Genomic DNA, 25542 nt, shown 5'->3' with positions numbered 1-25542 from the left:
AAGATTTTTATCAACAGAAGGTTTTTATCAACAAAGTTTTTACCGACAAGACCGGTAAAGACCGACCTGTGGAAATTATTTATTAGAGCGAATTGTTCTCATGCTATTCTGCATTTTAACATTAAATTTATTCTCTTAACGTAATATCATTTTCGGTATTCCGCTATATTTCATTATACTATTTATAGGACCCCGCACAAAACCACAGGAAAAAGCCGTTCTGTCGAATTGGCTAAAACTTTGGGAATCAGGAGGTTTGTGATGCTGATCAAAAATTTCAATAAGCGCGAAGTCCGAAAATGGCCAGTTTTCAAGATACGAGAGGTCAGAAGTTGGGAATATGGCCAACAGATCTAGCTTACATGGGTTGTCCACGCACGCATCGACGGCACACATTGAGACGGACCAACTTGTTCCACATTGAGACGGGACTTGTTCAGAGGATGTGTGAAGACTGTCAGGCTAAGCAATAGCTACGCAACATTCGTGCAGCTAATATGGCCAAGTTACTGATGCGGCCAGATCGAGTATATGGCTCTTGGCTTGCGCTACCCGTTCTTAGACGTCCACGCCGTTGATCCTGGATAGCGCTAAGAACGGCTAGCGCAAGCTACCAAGAGCCATATACTCGATCTGGCCGTATCAGTAACTTGACCGTATTAGCTGCACGAATGTTGCGTAGCTATTGCTTATCCTGAGTCTTCACACATCCTTTGAACAAGTTCCGTCTCAATGAGTGCGGTCGATGCGTGCGTAGCTAACCCATGTGAGCTAGATCTATTGGCTATATTCCCAACTTTTGACCTCTAGTATCTTGAAAACTGGCAATTTTCGGACTTCGTGCCCGTTGAAACTTTTAATCAGCATCACATAAACTACCGATTCCCAAAGTTTTAGCCAATTCGACAGAACGGCTCTTTCCTGTGGTTTTGTGCGGGGTCCTTTAACGTCTTCGTTAGACGGCTAACACTAAGACGGCTAAATCCACAAAGCCCCGGTGACGATGAGACCCAAGGCGCCGGAGACGTTGGCTTCACGCATTTAATGCCCCCGATGCCCCGATGACGACGGGATCCTCTAACCAGTTCTGCCAACCTCGTTCTTCTGCCTTCCCTCCTAGCCTCTCGCGAGAAGAGGAAAACATAGGGGAGGGGAGACAAAGATACCGCTCCCTAGACGAAAACCGAACGAGCTCCACCGTGAACGGAGCACGGGGAGTCTAGGCACCCGGAGCCGTCCGTGGTAGGCCTGGAATGCGGTCGATGTTCGTTAGTGTGGAACGTAAATGAGCAATCGAGCGGTCCTCGATTCCGTTCGGGTCGGTGCGAGGCAGCCTAGGACAGGCCGAGTGTCGCGCGTTTCACGGCCCATGGATACGTCGTCCAGGTCGTCCCGCGTTCGCCGTTGAAAAAGCGGGGGTGACGGCCCCCCGCGCGCGCGCGCGCGCGCGATTCGCCGATTTACGTGTCGCCGATTTCTCAAACAGGGACAGGGGTAGACGAGAGTCTAAAAGGTGGGAAAGAGGGGCACACCCGGGGGTAAGACGAGAGGAAAGCCCCGATGGGTGTCAGGGGGACAAGAAGGAAACGAGGGCAGGCCCTGTACTCGTGTACTCCCGCGGTACTCGTCGTCCTCGTCGCGTCGTCGTCATCGTCGTCGTCGCACCGTCGTCGTCCCGTCGTGCTGCCGCGATCAGCAACGGAAGCGGCGAACAGGCCGCGCTGCTGGTCCCTGTTATGCACGCAAGGCAAGCGCCCAGCGGAGTGTTCATAATTGCACCGCGTTCGTTAGTGCCCGTACTGCCCGTGGCGGAGGAGGAAAGGGAAAGGGCGACGACGAGGAGGAGGTGGCGGTGGCATAGGCATAGAAGAACACTTGACACAGCGGCAGTGGCAGTGGCAGTGGCAGCGGCGGCGGCGACGGCGACGGTGGTGGCGGTGGCGGCGACGGCGGCGGGAGAGAGGTAGAAAGAGATGAAAAAGCGAGACAGAGGGATGGATTGAGACGCGCGAAGAGGTAGGGTAACAAGCGTGGGCGCGATTTTCTATATAAGCGCGTTCACCACGAGAGGTGGCACCTGTCCGTCCGCGACGGTCGGAGCAGAGGACAGGACAGAGCGCGTCGGATTTTCCTCGGCGCCGCGCCGCGCCGCGCGCGCGCGCCTCCCGCCTCTCGCCTGTCCGCCTGTCCGCGCGGGTGTCCACTCGTCTCTCCGGTCTCCGTCGTCGTCGTCGTCGTCGTCGTCGACGGCGGGGCGCTCCGGCTCGTCGTGAGGATGTTCACCATGTTCTCCGGCAAGATGAAGATCGAGATCTGCGAGGCGAGGAAGCTCAGGGCGACCGACAAGCAGCGGAAGTTCTGGAAGGAGAAGGAGGAGCCCACGCTCGATCCGTACGTGCAGCTGGACGTCGACGAGCTTCACCTGGCGCGCACGACCACCAAGCTGAAGACCTCGGACCCGGTGTGGAACGAGTCGTTCATCCACGAGGTGCAGCAGGCGGTCTTCCTCGGTCTCACCATCTTCCACGACGCGGTCCTGCCGCCGGATTACTTCATTGCCAATTGCAACATACCGTTCACGGAACTCGTGAAAAATCTATACGAGGGGATCAACGATTTCTGGGTGAGTTCGGCATGCCGCGCCGCGCCGTTTCGGTGCTCCCGATCTTCCACCGCTGGGCTTTAAATCCCGCGTGCGCGCGAGCGCGAGCGCGTGTGTGCATCCCCGCGCGTGCTAGTCGTGCTACACGCGTGTGTTGTGTCCTAGCAGGTTGTATTAATACATACACCTGAGCTGGTTCTCGTCTCCTTCTTCGTTTGAATTGTTGTAGGTAGAGTGCCTATGTGAATCTGGATGAAAACAGGATCGCAATGCTATATCGCTGGTGCAGCCAAATAAACAAACGACATTTAAAGTGACGTAAATCAAATAATAGATATATAGGGTTTGATACGACTTGAATTCATTCTTTTTTCTTCTTTCGTCTGCATTGTAGGCAGGATATATATAATCTGGCCGAAAACAGGATGGTGTAATATCATCATTACATTGCTGGTGTAACTGAGTGTACGAACGACACCTAAGTTGATATATAGAAATCACATATTATAATACAAGGGAACGAAAAGGATATCTGCGAATTCTTTTGGAGCTAATTTTGCATAAAAAAGAAATTATATTGCTACGTGTAATTATTTTATATACTGGTATAAATGAAAACGATGCATTTCGCAATATCTTCTTACTTTGTATAAAATTATTCCCACCAAGATGGAGTGGATAAATGCTATTTTCATTTTTGCATAGGGAAAATAGTAAATCAGAGTCTTCAACAGAAACCTTCAATTTCGTTCTGTACATGCGTCTCGCATGTTTTATTTCTCTGTACTTATTTTAATGATGCGGCTACATGATATCTCTTTGATACAAGAGGAACGGTTTATTGAAAAATACAATGTTTTTAATGTAGTCTGATGTAGTCTCTATTTATAAACTGAGATTTTAATGAAGTGATTTAATGAATTCTTTCTCTGAGATTTAAAAAATATCGTTATTTTTCTTAAACGGAGTTGTACGATTTTTTCTTGTATAATTCGATACTCATTCTGCTTTACGGTATTCAAATAAAGTTAACAGAAAGTTAATGGTTTAGAAGATATCTTATTCCGACATATTTTTTGACATTAAATGTGAAATGTATATCTCAAAGTATTCATTTTTCGATTACTTTTCTTAAATACTTTTTTACATAGAAAAATAATGAGATGAATTGTGTCGAGAGAACTCATAGTCGCTTTTAAAAATAAAATATGTAACAGCATATTGCAAATTATGCGCTCTTTTTCAAAAACAACTACATGTTTTCTTAACGTCAAAACGTCAAATCGTACGAGGTCCCAGAATAATCGTTTGAAAAGCGTACCATGATGTTCCTGGAGCAGGAACTTATTCTCTTGCAAAAAAATCGAGGTGATGCATTTTTTAGTTATATAAACAACTGTTTGGTAAATGAGATTCTCGATCAAAGAGGTATATCGAGATGTAAATTTTCTCTTGTATAAATATACGTGTTTTATATATCAATCTATATACATCTCAATCTTTCATCTCATTATCATTTCGTGAAAATATTGAGACAATAGCATCGGAAAATCAGAATGTTTGCAAGACATTAAAAATTTATGTATATAATTACATTAACTATTAACTTATTGACATTATCTTTATATATTTATATTATAGAATATTGATATATGCAGAATCGATTTGTAAGAGAATTTATATTTCGACGGTTCTCTTGTTGATCAAACCTCAAAAATTGAACAAGAAACGGCGTATTATCTAAATTTCTGCAACGAGAAAAAAGTTGTTCCATTTTGATTCAGAATATCATGAGCATTTTGGGGACACGCATATAATTGAGAATATTTATATATCAATAATTTAATATAAATAATATAATCAATAATATAATAATATCAACAATCTAATATCAAATATAATATATCCAATATTAAAATATATAATATGATTTAATTAATAAATGAATAATTTTAAAACATTGACGAAGCATTATGGTTTATTATTAGAAAATCAAGGCAACTATAGGATATTTTCTTATAATGGACGTCCGACGTTTCTCGACAAAATAAATAAAGTGTGAAAGAGCTTTTTATCACAGGAAACTGCATAATATTTTATTGATAAAAATTTGATTTTTACAATAGACTTATTATCATACAAGCAGCTAATTTATCGACGACAGCGATCTTTGATGCAGATTTCTATAATTAAAAATTAGTAATTTAAAATTTTTTTCTCGTTATAAAGTCTGAATAAAAGCACTCAAGTTTTATTCACATATGATTTATTATTAGAATTTAAAAAATTATACAGTTTTATTTAATAACATTAAAATGTAGCTTTCTTTCTCATTCCATGTAAGAAAGAACAAAGTTTTAATTCCGTTTAAAATAGTATGAAACTAAGAAGTTAGGATGTAACCGAGGTGAACAAGAATAACAAGGATTTAGTTGTCTCAGTAAATTGATGAAAGCTCCTCCTGATAGGCATATACGTAATATAATTATAACACATAATATCAATTCATGTATGTTGAAATTCCGTAAAATAATAGCGCAGTTGACATAGAATCAGAATAACAATGATACTTACATTTGACGAATAAAATTAGATTAAGTATACAAGGAAAATATTAGCAGTAAATACGAAAAGGAGTTACTTTTATAAGACAACGAAAGTATTTTCATCCCGCGTACGAATAGTTGAATGACTTGAGAATTATTGTAAATACCTACCGTAACGCACGTGTAATAATCTAACAAAATTTAACAAATATTTAGCAATAAATACGAAAAGGAGTTACTTTTATAAGACAACGAAACTATTTTCATGCCGCGTACGAATAGTTGAGTGACTTGAGAATTATTGTAAATACCGTAACGCACGTGTAATAATCTAACAAAATTTAGCAAATATTTAGCAGTAAATACGAAAAGGAGTTACTTTTATAAGACAACGAAAGTATTTTCATGCCGCGTACAAACAGTTGAGTGACTTGAGAATTATTGTAAATGCCGTAACGCACGTGTAATAATCTTACATAACTTGCAACGATGCAATTGGAATGAGTCTGTGAGACACAACGCGCGGAAACTAAAACTAATCAGTTGAATAATGTGTACAGCAATGCATACGTTAATGAATCGAATAATTCGCAGAGATAAGCTCAATATGATGATGCAAAGCTTGTGTAATGCCCTCACCGGTTGGTCATTATTCCTACGGAGGAATGCAATGCGACCCGGCGCCGACGTAACGGGCGATACGACGACGCACTGTTTATCGAGGATATCGCAACGCAAAAACAATTAAAACCGAATATCCCGAAAATGATACTGTACAAGGAAACGCCTCGAGTTGAACGCACAGCGCGGAATCGAGAGAATCATATTTAACGCGTGCAACACGGTTGTGTAAGCCGACACTCGGCCTCCTAATCCGACGAACTGTAATATGCTGTAATATTAAAAGCGTCTGTCGTACGACACGAGTTATCCTACGATTGTCGGATGGGCTTGAACGAGCCCGCGGTGCACGCTTGGTACACGCTTATCCGAACGTTCGAGGACTGAAAATAGAACGGAGTACTTAGCGTTGATGAACGCAGCTCGATCGTCGATGGCGACGACAGCGAGGAATGTAGAGGAATCCTCGTGATGGTCCACGTAAATATGTCCTTCGCAGGAAGCGCGCGTAACGCGTCTCTCTTGGGAAGGCAGGGATGTTTTTTTCACTCTCTCCGTTTGTTACGCACTGCTATCACACGCACGCACCATTCAATCCGGTCGTGATCCGGTCGCGGGCACGAGGCGGGTGCCGCGTAAGCAATAGCACCAAATAGCACAATGCCACCGTTTGTTTACAATTACGTTCCGAGTAGATTATCATTTATTAGATTCGGATTCACCACTCGCGCAAATATCCGCTTTACAAAACGATCTCGCTAGGCCGCACTTTATCGCGATTCGTCACTGTAACATCGCTGTAGTATTAAAATCTCACAAGTCACAAGTGAACAATGAATTCGGGGAACTAACGAAACGTGCTTTCAGTACCGCGGACCTTGACCGAATGAAGCAGATTAAAGATTAGCAGATCGCTCAGCTGCTCGTCTCGCATCGTCGCGTTGCAAGCGCGGACCGGTATAAACAATAAACAATCGACGATCGGCAGCGACGGCAGCGCGCCCCTCGCCGCGGTCGCCGCGTCGCTGTCGATATCTTCGAGAGCGCGCTAATTTTCGAACAAATTCTAAAAAAGGAATTTTATTAATTAGAAACCTGAAAGTGTATAAATTCTTTAAAACGGTGTAGATAAAATTGATTTGAAGAAAAATTACTTGTCTTAAATTTATTGTTAATACAAATTCTAATTTTTGACTTTTTATAATTATATTCCACGACCTTTTTCCGGAAGAAAAATTAGGTGTATTTTGTACACCGGAATTTGTAGAAAAATGTGAAATTTTTATTATACACAATAATGTTCAATTAAATGCGTATGAAAATGTAGTGTGCAGTTTTAAGACTAATTGACAACAAAAACTGTTGCAGGTCGAACTAGAACCTGCGGGAAGGTTACGACTGAAAATAGCCATGTGGAATGCACCAAGTAAGGAAAAATCTCGATATTCGATAAGCATACATGATTCAACAACATGATTTAATATTTTTAGTTCGGCAACCAAGTTTCTATGGAGAATATAGCGGCGGAGAACACAGCCGTGCTAAAGGCAAGAAGGACCGGCATGAGTTTAAGGAGAAAAAACAGCCTTTGAACCGTCGGAGAGCGATGCGACGAAGGATTCACCAAATCAATGGACACAAATTCATGGCCACCTTTCTGAGACAACCGACGTTTTGTTCGCACTGTCGTGACTTTATTTGGTACGTATGCCAGTGCAAAAACACATCGCTTCTCATCGCTTATAAGATCCTACGTACAAATACTCTTTGATAGCCTCGAGTGCGATATGCGCTATCTCGAGATTATACTTGGAAAACGGGAGCATGCCTGAACTGATGTATATTTCACCCGCGATTACATTTACAAATACGTCTGTCAAAATTTAGTTATAATAATGCACATCGAATTATCGATTGAAAATTTGCAAAATGCAGGATTTGCATGCATTGGGTATTTGGTTGGTACTTTCCTCGTTATCTACATTAGTAATGCCAAGAGGGAGATAATTCATTGGCTATAGTGTGTAATTAACAATGGTTTGCGTTGAAGACTGAATTTATTACATATATGGTTATTTTAACTCGGAAACTCGGGTGCGGAGTTAGAAAAAGCAGGCTTTTGGTATTGCTATATACAACCAGGGTATATTCCAAACGCTATTTGAGATAAATTTCCCTGTTTTAAACGGGTTGCATGCTTGGATTTTACAAGAGCACGTGCTTTATATAAACTGCTGAATCCATTTCAAGATATTTAGGTGTTGGAGCATTTGCACAACATATATACTGTTCCAATTGGCAATATATTTTTGAATAAAACACAATATCCAATTTGTAAAATATATAGGAGGTTAAATATCGACTAGGATCTATGAAGTGATTTGATCAATCTTTCTCATCGCGCGCAAGTCCTTATAATCATCTAAAAATCAAGGAGTCTAACATAGATGATGACTAAGCATGATTGAAGAAGGCAAACGTATGTGTCTTAGGAGAGATTATGAGGATACGATGTGACGTGTTTTGTCTGTTATATTTCAGGGGCTTTGGCAAGCAGGGCTATCAGTGTCAAGGTGAGAAGACACATACACCGTTATTAACAGATTATAGTTATGTATCCGCTTGCCGCACCCTTATACGTATGAATGTGTGTGCAGTTACGAGTGTGTACGTGCGATTAGTTTTAGCGACGAGAAAAAAAAATCACAATTAAGACTCTTAATCAATCGATTTAACAGCTTACTTTTTTTGACGCTTTGTTAACTACCATATAGCGCCTTACAAATTTGTATCGCATCAGTTCATGCACTTTCTGTTCCACCGCAACCAGTACACATATGACCGCCTTGGGATTAATCTGCTTCACGATAAAATATTTCAGTACTTATGGCTGTATTAGTCATATATAAGGATCTTTGTTCTTAATACGATGGTTAGGTCTCCCGATTTCATTTCATTTGCTTCGATACAATTTAGATCTGTGACCAAGTAGTCGGTTTATTGCATGTTGCCCTTCGATAAAAATTCCAAACACGCCATCTTTTAGTGCTTGGTAATATTTTTGGTATCTCAAAACTCCTGCCGATTTCGTGTCGAAGATAATATTAAGTGAATCACAATTTTATTTCTGCTTATGGTATGGTACTGTAAATAATTTCCGGATGCGTCTTATCACGCATGCAGCTATAGCTTTGGACGTGCTGTATACTTGGCGTTACGTCTTGGAAATGAGCATTTTTATAAGGGGATACTTTACGTATTGCTGTTTCAGTATGCACTTGCGTAGTCCACAAGAGATGTCACATGTTGGTGATAACCAAATGTCCAGGAATGAAAGATGAGGTATGTTTATCGCTTATTTCTACAATGACGTGACATAATAGAAATATTAATGAGCTATTTACATATTGATATTATTCAGATTATTGAATTTTTGAACATGTTACGCATTTTCTAATTTCCAATTAATTAACTATCTACGAATAATTTTTAATTCGTAAATTATACATATATATATATATATTTGTTTGTTTATATCACCAATTTTAATTTTATTTTACTAGGTCTCATTGTTTTGTTGTTCTTGTCCTCTAAGTTTGTGGTTTTTCAAATGATTCACTTAGGGTGCAACCGCAGTTGCTGGAATACCTGCAGCGAACCAAGGCACAGAAATAGCGCGCTTCAATATAGACGTTCCCCATCGCTTTGCTCTTCATAATTATAAAAGATTTACATTTTGTGACCACTGCGGATCCTTACTATACGGTCTGTTCAAGCAGGGCTTACAATGCGAAGGTAACGCAACCATTTATATTTCTAACGAAAATTCTCTCATTAAAAGTAAACTTATTAAATTGCATTGTATTTCTTTTCGTGCAGCTTGTAACATGAATGTTCATAAACGATGTCAAAAGAATGTTCCAAATAGTTGTGGTATCAATACCAAGGCTATGAGCGAAATTCTGAAGACGATAAATTTCTCTGCAAACAAGCAATCAAGAGCTCCGAAAATTAGAGTATCTTCACGTCCGCAAACACCAACAATTGCAGAAAAGGAAGAAGATCAAGATGACAAGAACTTTAAAAAAGATAAAAAGGGAATGAAGAAGGGACAGAAAAAAGGACAGAAAGAAAAAACGATAAAAGAACATAAAGATGAGTCGAGAAAACAGTCAAAAAGACACTCAGATGATCAGTCAGATGAACTGACGGACGAACTGACAGAAGAACAATCGGACGAAATGGGTATGGACGGTTCCCAGACGAGTCACAGGGACTCTTATGCCAAAGATGATGGAACTAACAGCAGCGATGTAAGAAAATTTGGTTTAGATGACTTTAATTTTATTAAGGTCCTCGGTAAAGGTAGTTTCGGTAAAGTAATGTTAGTCGAACGAAAAGCTAATCCCGATGAGATTTACGCCGTGAAAATCTTGAAGAAAAGTGTCATTATTCAAGACGACGACGTGGACTGCACGATGACGGAAAAAAGGATTTTAACCCTCGCAGCTAGACATCCTTTCCTGACAGCCATTCACAGTTGTTTCCAAACGTTTGACCGACTCTTCTTCGTTATGGAATATGTGAAAGGAGGTACAAAAATCGCCATTTTAGAATATATATAATGAAAGGTATTCTCTATTTGTCTGAATATCTTATTATCATCTCTTGATTTGTTCTAGGTGATCTGATGTTCCATATCCAGAAGGCTCGAAAGTTCGACGAATCGAGAGCACGTTTCTATGCAGCGGAAGTGATACTCGCGCTTCAGTTCCTGCATAGAAATCACATAATATACCGTGATCTGAAACTGGACAACATACTGCTGGATGCAGAAGGACATTGTAAACTGGCGGATTTCGGAATGTGTAAGGAGAATATAATCGAGGGTGAAACGACAACATCGACATTCTGTGGCACGCCGGACTATATAGCTCCCGAAATACTCCAAGAATTACCGTATGGTGCTAGTGTTGATTGGTGGGCTCTCGGTGTTTTGTTATACGAAATGGTGGCTGGACAACCACCCTTCGAGGCCGAGAACGAGGACGATCTGTTCGAATCGATATTACGGGATGACTTAGTGTTTCCAGGGTGGGTTTCTCCGGAAGCGGAGTCTGTTTTAAAAGCCTTTATGACCAAGAATCCTGCCAAGCGATTAGGTTGTGTTGCAGCCGACGGTGGCGAAAGTGCCATAAGGGTCCACCCATTTTTCAAATATCTAGATTGGGAAGCTCTCGAAGCGCGTAAAATAAAACCTCCAATCAGACCTAAAATTGTGAGTTTCGCGATTTGTTATTTTGATTAATGAATAATAAATGACCGATCGTGTGACGCAGTTGTTCCTGGCAATTTTCAGAAAAATGAAAAAGATGCCTTGAACTTTGATACGGAATTCACGAAGGAGGATCCTGTGTTAACGCCGGAGAGTGCAGACAAAATGAGCGACATCAATCAAGAAGAGTTTCGTGGTTTCTCCATAGTAAATAAGGACTTCAATCCATTCAGGTATACTACGCAATAAGTGGTGATGAGTTTCGATTTAAAAAAATTCGGTTTTATTGTAACATCATCCTTCTCGTTTAACTGCTTTGTTCAACGTTTGTTATCTTTGTTGAACATGGAATAGGCGTTTTGAAACTGCTCAAGATCTCCTTTAGCAATTACGTCCGACGGAAGTGATTCTATTTACCGCAAAAGAAAGTTTTTTGGCCAATCAAGACATATTGGTGGCAATCCAAAGTACTACGAATTCGAAATTAGTGAAAAAAACTCAATTTAGAGATCAAATATGATACGATGTATCAGGCGACCGTTGTTTCATATTTAAAGAGAACTGAACTTTTTTTCTTGATCGATAATGATCGCTTGAGTAGAATTTAATAGTCTCCATATGAAGACATATAATTTTTATCTCTTCTCTCTCTCTCTCCTCTTTATATAACGTTTGTGTCTATATAGTTTTATTACATACATGCCATTGGATGTTATATATAATAGACGATATATATAAATGAAAAATGAATACATGCAAAAGACAAGGCGTTAGCAATATTGCTGCTATAAAAGCCAAAATGAAATAAGATATTGAAACATTGATTTACGAAAATTGTACGACGAGCTGTGGAATGAAATACGACAATGATTATTTCGAATCAAAGTATATAGATATATAGATACATAGATATATAATTTATATCATGTGTCTGTCTATATATCCATATAATAATAATAGCTATATTGCATACATGCAATTAGATATTATATATAATAGACGATAATACATAAATTAACAATGAGTACATGTAAAAAGCAAGGCGCAAGCAATAGTGCTGCTGTGATGCCTAATCATAATAAGAGATTGAAACAATGATTTATATTTATGAAAATCGTAGGACGAGCTGTATGTGATGAAATATGATACGCCTGTTTCCAATCAAAGTATATGAGGATAATCTATATCATGTCTAGCTATATATTTATAAAATAGTAATGCTAATAATAGTAAACTGTATTATATACATAAATTGGATATTATATATAATAGATGATAATATATAAATGAAAAATGAATATATGTATAAAGCGGAGCAGCAATAATACTGCTGCTATAAAGCCTAAACCAAATGAAATAAGTGATTAAAACAATTATTTACAAAAAAAAACGTAGGATGAGTGCGATGACACCATAATATGCCTGGTTCCAATCAAAATATGTAAAGATATGTAATCTATATCATGTCTGTCTCAATGTATATCGATATAATAGTAATTGTAATGGTAATAATAATAACTGGATACGTACAATATATTTGATATTATATATAATATTTATGTATTATATGTAATAGACGATAATATATAAATGAAGGATGAATACATGAGAAGGGCTAGGCACCAGCAATATTACTGCTACGAAGCCTAACCAAAATGAAACAAGAGATGGAACCAAACATAGAAATAGAAACATGGAAAATTATAGGATAAATTGTGTGCGATAAAATATGATATACTGAAGAGAGAGAAGAGTAAATACACTGCAATATTTTAACTCTGCCACCTGCCATTTATAAGAGAAAGCGGCATGAAATTCTACGAATCGGTGCAGAAGAGAATAGATTCTGATTAGATTCATTGCAATAAAACTGCACATGTCTCATTCTAATTATTTTTAATAATTCCTTTTAATGATTACCTTTTACTTATTTCCATAGTCAATATATGTATATATATTTGTATATATCTTAATGTATTTTAACAAGGCATGGAACAAGCGAGAAGGATGATTATAATTTAAATTTAATTTAATCTACTTTAAAATAGGAAAGCTCGCAGCGGTCACATTATTAATAATTTGCATTTGTAATTCTCACGGCTATTACCAGACGTATACAATCTTGCTCGCGAGATATCGCGTTGATATCTTTATGAAAACAAGTGCATCTAAGCGATTTCGATGCTTAGGCTTTGGACTTGCTGTTTTTGCTCGATCTAGGACCTCGTCTAAGAACTTTCCGGTGCTTCGTTCTGAAACAAATTGTAACGCATTGCGACAACTCGTTTCAAAACGATGTATTGTAAGGTCCATAGACATTGAATCTGTTTAAGGACACTAATTACTTAAAGACGCGTTTGGGCTGGGGCAGGTGAATAAAAAGAGAAGCGAGGGACATAATATCCAAACTTCAATGTCGCAGACAATAGATTAGAGAAACGTAATGAGTGTTAAAAAAATTTTTTTTAGTACTTAACTACAATAATTACGAAACGAGAGCAAAAAACCGATAGCAATATTGAGATCAGGCGTTATATCGAACGCTTTTTGACGCGCGTACCCTTTCTCTCGACGACAAACGAAAAAAAAACCGACCGCGGACGCAGCGAGCCCCCGGTGTCTTGTCGTCATCGGCGACGGCAAGTGCGACTTGACATCATGATATCGTCATTATATAAACGTACATTTTTATGTCCTTCGCAGATCTTAGGCCTGCAAAATAAGAGAACGCAAGCAGGACTGTAAGGAGCACTTACCCTTGTTTCTCGGACACCCGGATCCTCACGCTACCGACGATACGCGCCTTTCGAGCTTGTACGAGAATGGGGATTTCTTTGCGCCTTCGAAGTAGGAGGGTGATGTGAGGGAAGGGAGCCCGTGACACATTCGTTGATCGTGCGTCTCGCTGTCGTTGCTATAGAGCGATCGAGCGTTGACCAGCAAATTGTAACGTTCTGAGCGCCCAGGGGTATTTAACTTCCGATGGAGACTGTGTCGATACTTTTCTTCTCCGTGTACTTCCATGTGTATATTTCCCTACGCACCGTAGCGTTCCTACGAATCAGATACACCGTGGAAGACACCGTGTATATTGATTCGCGCTACGGTGTCCTCGTCACCGCGACGGTCGTAATCCGATTACGGCCGCTAATTGCACGTCTCCTTATATTTATCGGCATTTTTTTTTTCCTATCCCCTGTGACTCATCTATTTTCTTCGGCCCGGCGATAGAGAACTAACTCGATGTAAAAGTACCTGACGAAGACATAAGACGATCGATAGCTCGCATCTCTTCGTATTCTTGACATCGTCGAACATAATTTTTGAGTCTATATTCGCTAAAAAGAAAAAAAAAGCTATTTATGAAGTTTCGTCGACGTACGTGCATCCTTCTTCGGCCCGTCGACGCGATAGAAAATCTATCTCGATGTAAAAAGTACCTGATGAAGGCGCAAGACGACCGTTAGCTCGCGTCTCTTCGTATTCTCAGTGTCATCAAACATGATTACCATGCTCATATTTTTTCACTTAAGTCTATGAAGCTTCATCGATATGCGCGCATTCTTCTTCGGCCCGAATAGAGGGACTGTCTTGTAAAAAGTGTACCTGACGAAGGCGCAAGACGACCGTTCGTTCACGTCTCTCCGTATTCGTAACACCTCTAGACGTGATTACCGAACTCATATATTCTTTTAGCATGTCCATGAAGCTTCGTCGGCGTACGTGTATTTATTATATGAATCTAGTCAGAACGGAGATTTACGGGACGGATCTGGTCTGAGGATTCGTGTTACGGCGGTTGAGTCTATATAAGTCTATAGAGAAGAGAGCGAGAGAAACGGGTTAGTCCTATGGCCTAACGCTTTAAGAAGAAGAAGAAACAAAAATAAAGCATTAAAGACGGTCTCGCGCGTTATTTCCTGTTAGATTTATATCGAGTGTTATCGGATGTCTATTTCGGCGTATCGGTCCTCTCGTTTTCCGTAACGATACATACATATGTATGTACCTATATGTAGTACATACATATTTATTATCGCGATCATATTATACGCTCGTGTCGCGTTACCTCGACGATCGCCGAACGGATCTACGAAAGAACACAACAATTGCCGTCCTTAGCACATCGATTCGACAAAATCGACTCCGACGTAACGTCAAAATTCCTTTCGGATCTCAGTACATCTTGTGATAAGCTCTCTCTCGAGAATTACCCGAAACCGAATTGTTGTCCGTTCGAGCGACGCAGTGATTCTGAAAGCCAAGCGAAGGTGGTATTCTAACTTCTCGTCTTCGACGGTCATCGAGGACCGCGAGAACGGGTGCGTTAGTTTATTTGCCTGCTTCCTTCTGTTAAGTTGATTGCTCGCGACGGCATCGCACTCTTCCATTAATTTTCTTTCTCGCGAGTGTAAGATACGCGGAGTGTTTTAGTTTAGAAAGTATTTCCAAAGTCGCGTGAGTTTTTATTCAGAGATTTTTATCGAAATGTTACTTGTACGATTAAATCGACGTCCCTCCAATTCCATATTTATAACTTTCCTGTTATGATAGGTCAGATTACTTACCGATTTGTACTCCTTTTGTATAGAGCCGGCTTCGTTTAATTAACGGTTGCGTTAACACGTCGTGTCGTTGGCAACCGTTGATTAAACGTCAAATTCGTCGTTAAGATTTTTACATTAAGACGGAATTTATCGTCTAGGTGATGCTTAATTTTTTTGTAGTTTCTTTTTTTTTTTTACAATTAACGCAATTTGTACTTGTGAGGGAGAACTATCGTCGTCGGCGGAAGCACGCTATTTGGCTTGACCGACAGGATAATCTCGACGATAGTGCTCTGCAAACTCGATTTCCCGATCTGCGAGTATTCGCCGTGAGATTTTTGTAATGACTAGTCACTCGTTTAATGCACAAGGAAAATGACCTGCTGTTACGCAGGTCGTCGCTACGCAGTGTGTAGATTTGATGCCATTGCAATGCAATGGATTTGATTTTAATGTCAGTTGATATAATATTGTTGTATGTATATATAAATGTATGATTGTATCATATATATACATATATAACAATGTTAATTCTTTCTCGTTCAGCATTTTTCTCGCACTACATCATTACATCACAATATTACATATATATGTATATTGTTGTACGTAATATTGTTTTATGTAATATTGTTGCATGTGATATTGTTGTACGTATATCCAACTAGCGCATTGACAAAGGAATATAAATCGTAATGCAAGAAACATACTAAACGAGAAAGAATTAACATTGTTGCAATATAGAGATTAGGTGAAGCGCTGAAAATACAAATAGACCAAGTCCAGTTTCGAAAAGACTTAAGTCAGATATTCGGCGAGCCACTTTGACATCTTGGACTCTGTTTTTTCATAATTAAGATAGACCGTGTATATTTTCTGGTGATCACTTTTGTTACTTCATATTGGTCACGCGCGTTTCTTTTTTCATCATAACACAAGTGACTTTAAACTCGAAATTGGCATCGTATAACTTGGTCTACTTACAATTCCAGCACTTCAAATGAATAGGATCTCGTATATCGTCTTATGCCTGTGTGTGATGCACGGTGTCAGATAAAATTAATCTAAAGAGGAAAAAGAAAACATTTCGAGAGAATTTGTAAATAATCAGCGTTAATAATCAGCATAAGCTTCGCTTTGGTAAACGTCAAGCGATCACTCCTGTCGCCGTTGGTGCCGTGTACTTTGTATAATAACAGAAGTTGTTAAAAAGACTCGCCGATTTGCACACGGGGATGAGAGTGATCGTTCACGAGTGTGACTGGCAAACGGCGTTCGAAAGTTTCGAGACGCGCGGACTGCGACTTTGCCTGTGAACAAAAATGAATGGACGCCTCTCTGCGGCATTTATTTTACCCATTCTTTATATTTGTTACTCGATGTAAAGGAAATTGAATTATTATGTTGTCATACGCATACACACGCACACGCATACACGATATCGTCGAACGTTTGTATACCGAAAATGTAAATCACGATGTAAATGCCAATTTTTTTTCTTCTCGCAACTTCATACTTTTCATATTCGTTGTAAAAAAAAAGAGATTGGATTTTGCTATATTTATTGTATATTGTATTTTGTTATATTTATTGTTTCCAAAAATTTCTTTTATCTTAATTTTTATATAACACTATAATTATAACAATTTTATAATTATTTTATTTAATTATAATGGCTTCTCAATAATATCATGTAGAATTTTTCTTCAAATCTTTTCAACTCAAGAAATTAATCTTTTTTGGCACTTACATAATTTTGCATTTTCGATCTACAATTAAAACTAGATTTATTGTAGTTAAAAAAAAAAGATCTGACTATTTTTGTGTCTATGTATTACTCAACATAGCTTAAGCACATGAATGTACCTTGCGATAATTGACTTTCTTGATATATTCTATGAGCAAATTTCCTCTGATAACAGACGGAAGGACAAGGAGAAAAAAAAAGAGGAGGAATGGAGTGAGAGAAACAAAGGAAATAACCGTCCGTAATAATCGAAAATATAGAGACGTGATCGGCTGAATTCGAGAGAAATACTGAAAGAAATGATACGTATAAAAATATAATGATTGTTGTTAACTATATAAACCACGTTTACCATCATGTTTTTCTTTTCTGTCAGTATCTCACTCAATTCAACCGGCTCACACTTCCACGTACCATCGCTAAACTTTATCGTTAACTTTATATAGCGAAATGTAAGATATATGTTACGTTGTTTGTCGTTACACCGTTAAACGGCTTTACACATTGTGAAAATTCTTGCGTAAGATATATTAGATATCGCGAATCGCTTCGTTTTAGGATTACGTAACGCCCTGCCCCGCCCCCCTATCACTCCGAACTTATCTCCGAGTGGATATATGGATATATAAATCGCGTCGTGTGAATCGTTATTAAATTCATTGTCTTTCATAGACTTAATCGGCACTATTTGCGCCAAATTCCGTCGAAAAAGAAACGCGATACACATCGGGCGACCGTATATGGAACGTAAAGGTTTATTTTTTTATACTTTATTGGACACTCAGATATGAAACCATCGGGTGTGTTTTTAACACGATGGTTATATAACTAAGAATCTAGTAAAGCATGATAATGAAGCACCATCGCCGCAACGCCAAATAACACGATCTCGCGCAAGAATTTAACGTTATACGCTCGTTAGCGCACACCGAGCATATTATTTCGCACGGATACTCGCGTGATCTAGTTTGCGTAATTTTAAATAGCGTTTGTTAGTTTTGTATACACAGCGTTGTTATATTTGGGAGTGCATCGCTCGATAGTGCAGGGCCTCTAAATCGACGAATCGCGCATACAGACAGACGCGTAATTAATTTAAAGAGGAACCAGAGAGAGAGAGAGAGAGAATCAAAAAGAAGCAAAGTAGGGCGAATTTATCTACCTGCCTCTTCGCGCGAATTGTGGAATCGTCGGGGGGCTTTTCAGGACGAGGAGATCCTTGCGTTTGTCTGTATATATTCGTATATTCCCGACGTTTACTGCGTTTCAAATTGTGCTGATTCCGCTTGACGCGAATTACTTAAGCCTATCTCGTCGCAATAGACACTGGTACGTGGATCTAAGTGCGCGCGTGTGCGAGTGTGCGTGTTAGAGATGATGATGCGATGATGTACGAGAGGAGCGGTTCCCTTCCACGACTTCTCTTTGCAATTGTGATAGAGAAAGAGTGCGCGCGTGCAAAATCGGCCGTCCGTTCTCGGAGAGACCCTGCTAAAAAAGAGACCCCCTTCAATTAACCCTTAAATGCCACACCTCTCAAGAATCTCGTAAATGACACATGGGGTCTAAAAGACCCCAGCATGAAAAATGTCTCCTTACTCATTGATTTTTTGATATTTAGTTATGAAAATTATTTTCAATGTTGTTCAAGGCTTAGAAAAGAGAATAAAATGCTTATATTGTTAAAATTTCAATTTCAACATAGTATAAAAAATTAAGTAAACTGAGTACTGCTAAGTGTACAACCGGGTAGGTCAATCACTCAACTATCATCAATGGGAGCATGAGCTCCATTTTTGGGGAGAACATTTGAAAATATATCATTGTAAAGGGTCTGGGGTCCGCTGGACCCCGGGTGGCATTTAAGGGTTAAATCGCTAAATTATTTTCGAACGAGTTGAAAAGGGAAATTTGCTTTGCGAAAAACACGTCACGTGCGTGCGCGTGTCCGTGGGCGTGTGTGTGTGTGATAATTTCGATGATTTCTTATCGCGACGGGGGAAGAAGAAGTCACCACTCGCGGTCGTGTCCTATTTAACGCAAAGTCCGTTGCCAAAAAAAAACAAGGCCCGTTCTGCACCTGCGCCATTTAGATAGATGTTATTAGCGAGCGTTACGAACGAGCAATTATTTATTTCTTGTATTTATATATCTCGTCAACTGTAGAAAATATTAACGTTAGTTTATGAACTTTCATTAATCTGGTGCTGAAAGGCCGATGCATTTCCTCCGATGCGAATCAAACGCGAGCATTCCTATCGACGAGGTTCCCGCGTGACGCCGTAACGCTTTCGCTACGGTCTCATCGGGAATTTTAGCAACATTCTTATATAGCATACTTTCACAAACACAGATACAAATCGGAGAGATGCGGCCACCCACACGTACACACCTCACATATATATATACACACACATACAAGACACACGTACACGAGGATAAGTTTGCATATTCGATTTACGTAACGTCGCGGACCGGCGATCGAAGGATCAACGGGTCCGCGGGTCGTAAAATTATTTTTGTAATATGTTTTATTATTTCGCGAATCTCAGTGAAGTGGCTGTAAAGTAGTTCACGGCGCGGTTTCGTGGCAAACGGCCGTTTTCTCGCTTCAAGAGGAAGAGCAAAAAAAAAAGTTAAGAAAGGGAGAAATCTGAGATACATGAGGACTGAGTCGCGTGTATTTGATGCTTTTGATGTTTTCCGATATAGAGAGAAAGAGAGAGAGGCATAATGAGGCTAATGTTAGAGAGAGACCCGGTGCACGAGATATACCTGTTTTTTCCCTGTGGCACACGCGTTTTTCCTGCTCCATTCATCGTGTCCCGTAGACGCAAAACTCCAAAATCTGTCGAAAATGATGAATTGCTTGCTTCTAGCGTACGCCGTCCTTCTCTCTACGTAAAGAATCTCAGCAATTTAATTGCAAGTGCCAAAAAAAAAAAAACGAGAAACAAAAAGGGGGAAAAAGGGAACGCCGGCGAGCACGAAACGTGTCGTCGCATGCGCGATACGCACGCATATACACACACTTCTGTACAAATTTTATTAGAGAGACCAGAAATTGTTAATTGAACTTAGCAGAGATGCGAGGGTAATAAAATTATATATTAACATATCAATATAATTAATATAGTATATAGTGTATGTCCGCGCGCGCGTGTGTGTGTGTGTATGTGTGTGTATTGTATGTGTACACATACACGTGTGTGTGTGTCTGTGCATATGTATATATTAATTATATAATATATATATTTATTGTATATATAAATATATTCATACACAGACATACACTATATGTATTTTATATAATTGAGATATAAGAATTATGCCATGATCGATTACCGCGCCCCACGTAGAAAATCCATTTTATTCCGACGTGATTCAATATAAAACGAGCATACGCATTCAACAAATAAAGACAAGGTATGTGAAAATTGAAAGACGAATTGACAAGGGTGGGATGGGGGGGAATCTCAATGAACGATACAAACGGGAAGGAGCATGTTTCAAAATGTTGAGATTTTGCATACTGCATTTGTTTGTCACCGTTTTTCGGCTCTTAATACTTTAAGGAAGAGACGTTACGGAACTATCCACCTCTTAATGGTTGTCGACATCCAAGGTAGATGATTATTTGTTCGTCATTAATCGATCATCATCATTGTTACTATTTCATTACGCCGCCGACTAGTGTTATCGTTATTGTCATTTTTATTATCACAATTTTATTATTGTGGCGATTATTTAATGTAAAAGGATAAAAGAATGTACGCGGGTGCACAAAAATGATTGCCTCTGTCTTTGCTGTCTCGATTTGGTTTCCTCGGTGCCGTGGTCACGAAGCTGGTCACAAAGTAGGATTAGATGAAAACAAAGATGCATATATATTCACATAATATATATATATATGTACATATATATATATTATAATAAAGAGAAATATATGAAATATATACTGGCATCCGAGTTAAACTGTCGCTCGTGTCGCACAAATAATTACACGGGCAATTGCCTGGAAGAATATTTGTCTGATTGTTATTTGTCTGATTGTTATTTGTCTGATTGTTGTCTAAAGTGTCTCAAATATAAAGCAAAGGCAAGAATAACCGTGTCCTCGTTCAATTCTCTGTATCGCCTACGCGATATCCTCCATTAATTTCATGTATTAATTTGCGAATAAATTAATTTGCATGAAGAGATAATTTGCGTTTGGAGCAATTTCTATGACTAAACACCTTCCCGGTATATTCTTGCACTTATAGAAAAAAAAAAATGTGAGACCATAGGAAAATAGACCTTGTTGAACATTCAGTTTTTTCATTTGCTGTTATTTTTCTATCTTCAATTAAACGAGAACTACAGCCCGTTCCAATTATGTGATTCACACAGGGTGTACTTCTGGTTCAATATAAATTAATTTAATATAATATATTAATATGTAGTATATTATATTATAAATTAATTTATATATACATATAATACGTATATATATTTTCTATATAATTAAGTATTATAAAAAATAGGAAATATATATACTTTTCTATTATATATATATTTATTTAGTTGTTATATTTATTAGTCGACATAATAGAATAATAATAGAATATATATATATTTATTTATTTATTCATTGATATATATATATAATACGTATGTATATTTTTTATATAATACGTAGGCGCAAATGTCCCTTGCACTTACAGCAACGGCGTTACGCGCTGGTACTCCACTCACTGTGTTGTGCGACCATTATTTTAAAACGCGCAACGTTCGCGATCTCATACCTGTCTATATATAGTAATATATTTATATACACACAGCGTCATTGTTTCCATATACAATACATACATATATACGTGTATATATATATGCATATGTATATGTATACATATATATATCAATATAACATTGTCAACCAATAACTTATACTTCGCTTGAAGCTACATGTGTGATGGCGGGCGCCATCACTTAAATAACATGCATGCACGCGCGCATCGTTCCTTATAATTAATCACGCTTTCGCCTACACACACACACACAACACACACATACAAACGCAACGCGAAACATTCAAAACATCTAAAGGATGTCTGAAATGTTAAGATGTCTTGCGAGATTTAACTTCTTAGACATTCAGGCAAGGATCCGAAGGAGGCGCGTCCAAGAGATGCCTGAAAAATTTAAAAGCTTTTCTTCTTCTTTCGGAACTTAAACTTTCAGACGTTCTTTAGGTACACCTGTTAAGACTTTTACGTTGCCTGAGTGTCCAAAAAATAATAAATTGTTTACAGACGTCCCTCAGATGTCTCTCGAACTGTCACGCGTTCTCCGAGCACTCCCACGCATACGCAAGCGTCATGTATACCGTATTATAACATGAAACGTAGTCTCACTCGGTTTAAACGGCTCTCGAAGACTAAAGACTTCCAAAGTGGATCACAGTCTGTCTCTGCACACGTCGAGGTCCCGCCAAACATTCAAGTGGAGAAACGATAACTAACAAAACAACCATCTCCGTCGCGTTCTCCGTCGCGACAAAACAGTGCTTCTCTACGACGTTCCTGAGAATATTCGGGAATATCTGCGTTCTTATAAAACCTAACGAGTTCTTCAAATTCTTTAATTATACACGCGTTCATATATTTCACAATTAATTCTATTGAAATCATAACTCAAGTATAAGTATATTAATAAATTAAACCAACTTGTCCAACGCGAATATTAAAATAGAGATCGTCGTTCGTTCTTATCATTCTCGGTTGATTCTTATTCTTGAAACGTATAAGTAATATTAAAACTTATACATATATAAGTACGTAATTTCTTACAAATATTGCATGTGAAATCAATAAGATTGCCATTTTATATTAATGAGGATTGCATTCTGACAAGAAACCACTGAACGCAGAAGATACTTGCGCAGAACTTATTACGATGGAACGTTTCTCATATATTTACATACGAGCGAATTTCGTCTCTCGGATTAAAAAAAAACTAACTAAAGTCGACTGGACGCAATTTCGTATTTTTTTGACAAATGCGGGCGCATCAATCGCGCGGATATACAATGGATACGTTTTCTCGCTCATACTGTTTTTACTTCTAATTTAGTGATTAACTTTACACGAAGAAAAGTGACGATATCGGTAGGATTGTCTGGAGAATGAAGATCAGTCGATTCGTTTACATTTGTCGCACAACCAATTTGTCATTCGAGATCTATACGTTAGGGTTGTACGAAAAAGAATGTAATTCCGCAAATTAAACACATATAAAGTTAGTTAAAATAGTCGTTACATCGAAACAACTGATTCTAAAGTCAGTATCGTTCCTCGGTTCGTAAATATTAAAAAAATCAATATCTCGTAATCAACGCGTATTAAAAAAAAAGTATTAGAGAAATTAATATTCGGTACCGTATATCAAAAGAATAAATCTTGATCATTGGCTTCGTGGCTGTTGTGAATTGTTTAACGTCATATAGTATAACCGTTTGTTGTATAATTTATGCAAAAGACACATCATTAAATACGTTATTATAAACATTAATAAATCGGTTTAGAAAACGATCTTCGGGCGGTTATATCTTACGATTTCGAGTTTCGGGAAATACAGCAGTGGTCAAAAAGTTTTTGGATATATCGTTCCATTTCTCAAAATGCAAATATTTCAACAAAGCACCTCTTCTCGTACATGAATTATTATTTTCATTAAATAATCTATAATAGATTCTTTTATTGTGAATCTACAATGTCAATAATTATGAAGTATTGGCTGCCACGTCTGCATTGGCTGTATCGTCGTGTTTCAAATCTGACTGTGTTTACAGGAATTAATATAAATATTAACAGGTAAATGCTCAGTCAAACGTTAACTCACGCTCGGAAGATTGCATTTGTTCTTTTTTTTTGTCGCTTCATAGATAATTGCGGCTTCTTAATCACTCTCTTCAGTTGATATTAACTGATATGCCGGAGGAATAAAACACTGTCGATCGGAATTAACGATGTATACGGAATAATTGCTTGAACGTTAAATATCGCCGTATATAGCTCTCGCGTTTATATTTCGTGCTGCAAAAATCCATTATATCAAAAAACGGTGACGGCGGTCGCTCGTAAAAAAGGCAACAATGATAACGGTCACAATAGAAATGGAAAGGTCTTCAGAAACCTTTCCCTGCGGTCAATAACTCTTCTAAATGGCAGTTATTTATCACTCATCTCCCTAAGTCGGCTAGAATTTGCGGAGACTAAATCTAGTCTTTGACGTTTTCTCTCGAGATCTATAAGCTAATCCAATAAATAGTGGAAGAAATAAGTATTCCTAAGCTCTAGTGCCATTCTTTGCTCGACGATTCGTCATCGCCCCGATAGGCCCGGCCGAAAAAAAGCATAATTAATTTAAAACTTCGTCCCCTTATTCGTATTCCTATCTAACATCGCGTTTACTGCTGAATGCGGCTTCTCCGAATGAGACAAGAGTCTGAACGACGTTAAAAGACGACGAAGATTGGATTGTCTTCTGGATATCTCTATGACGTCTTTTAGAAATTACATTGTCTGGATCTAACACGCGAGGATTATTATTGAGGATCAAATAGCCGCATTTAGCATTAAACGCGTGACGCGTTTAATATATATAAATTGTCCTTATCGCCACAACCTGATACTAAACGTCGTTCTACGTGTTTTAATCTCGGAGTAAATTGCTAAGATAGTTACATAGAGGGAACGCTTCATCGCACGTGGACATGATAAAGCGCGGTTTGAAAATTAAAATTAGTGTGTATATATGCATATTTCTTATAAAATAGACACTGCCGCTACATGGCGTCGTGTTGCGTAATCTCGAATTTATGGCACTTGGTAATGGAACGTGCGGTGGCCAACAACGAAAACTCGATAAGTAGCAGGTTGAAAGGAAACTTCGTCTTTAACATCGGCGAGGGTATCACCTAGCCATTCTAACTAGCTTGCGATTGTATTATCGGAGCACCTCTATGCAACATCGAAGCGGGCCGAGATTTTCGTCCGCCGGCCGCAGACGTCGGTAGACTCGCAGGCGCTTGCTGATATTGTTGCTGTTGCTGCTGCTGTTGGGCAGCCAACTGTTGAGCCATCGTCGAGTCCCGCCTCGGTATTTCCGGCGGTGACTGAAGTACCTCCATGTACTCACGGATCAGATTCGCTATCTGATGAGCC

General features: G+C 38.8%; 2 protein-coding genes and 1 long non-coding RNA gene across 5 annotated transcripts in view; 2 read left to right on the top strand and 1 right to left on the bottom strand.

The window, feature by feature from the left end:
* The first annotated feature begins 679 nt into the window (after nt 1–679).
* Pkc98e (Protein kinase C) lies at nt 680–21540 on the top strand. 2 transcript variants are annotated; one of them, XM_071779389.1, is made up of 10 exons: nt 683–2623; nt 7138–7195; nt 7260–7470; nt 8311–8342; nt 9041–9111; nt 9393–9564; nt 9649–10362; nt 10452–11047; nt 11129–11277; nt 13748–21540. In XM_071779389.1, exons 1-10 carry the CDS (start codon nt 2276–2278, stop codon nt 13752–13754), a joined length of 2358 nt encoding a protein of 785 aa, XP_071635490.1. In that variant the 5' UTR covers nt 683–2275; the 3' UTR covers nt 13755–21540. The 2 variants fall into 2 exon arrangements, with proteins under 2 accessions (XP_071635489.1, XP_071635490.1); XM_071779388.1 differs by lacking the exon at nt 13748–21540 and having other exon boundaries at nt 680–2623; nt 11129–13741.
* LOC139813718 (uncharacterized) lies at nt 2630–3854 on the top strand. Its single transcript, XR_011732223.1, has 2 exons — nt 2630–2915; nt 2997–3854. It is a non-coding gene; the product is annotated as an uncharacterized lncRNA (long non-coding RNA).
* A 408-nt stretch (nt 21541–21948) lies between the features above and the next one.
* Nucleotides 21949–25542, bottom strand: part of Myo81f (Myosin 81F) — a 36516-nt gene continuing 32922 nt past the window's right edge. For both annotated transcript variants that reach the window (XM_071779385.1, XM_071779384.1), the window contains one exon: nt 21949–25541. In XM_071779385.1, the coding sequence (XP_071635486.1) occupies nt 25305–25541 (237 nt within the window). In that variant the 3' untranslated portion in view covers nt 21949–25304. The remainder of the gene's footprint in view (nt 25542) is intronic.

Source organism: Temnothorax longispinosus, chromosome 5, assembly GCF_030848805.1.
Source record: "Temnothorax longispinosus isolate EJ_2023e chromosome 5, Tlon_JGU_v1, whole genome shotgun sequence".
In the NCBI taxonomy this organism is placed as follows: Eukaryota; Metazoa; Arthropoda; class Insecta; order Hymenoptera; family Formicidae; genus Temnothorax; species Temnothorax longispinosus.
Note: the sequence above shows the minus strand (reverse complement) of the source record. Positions and strands in the feature narration are given on the sequence as shown.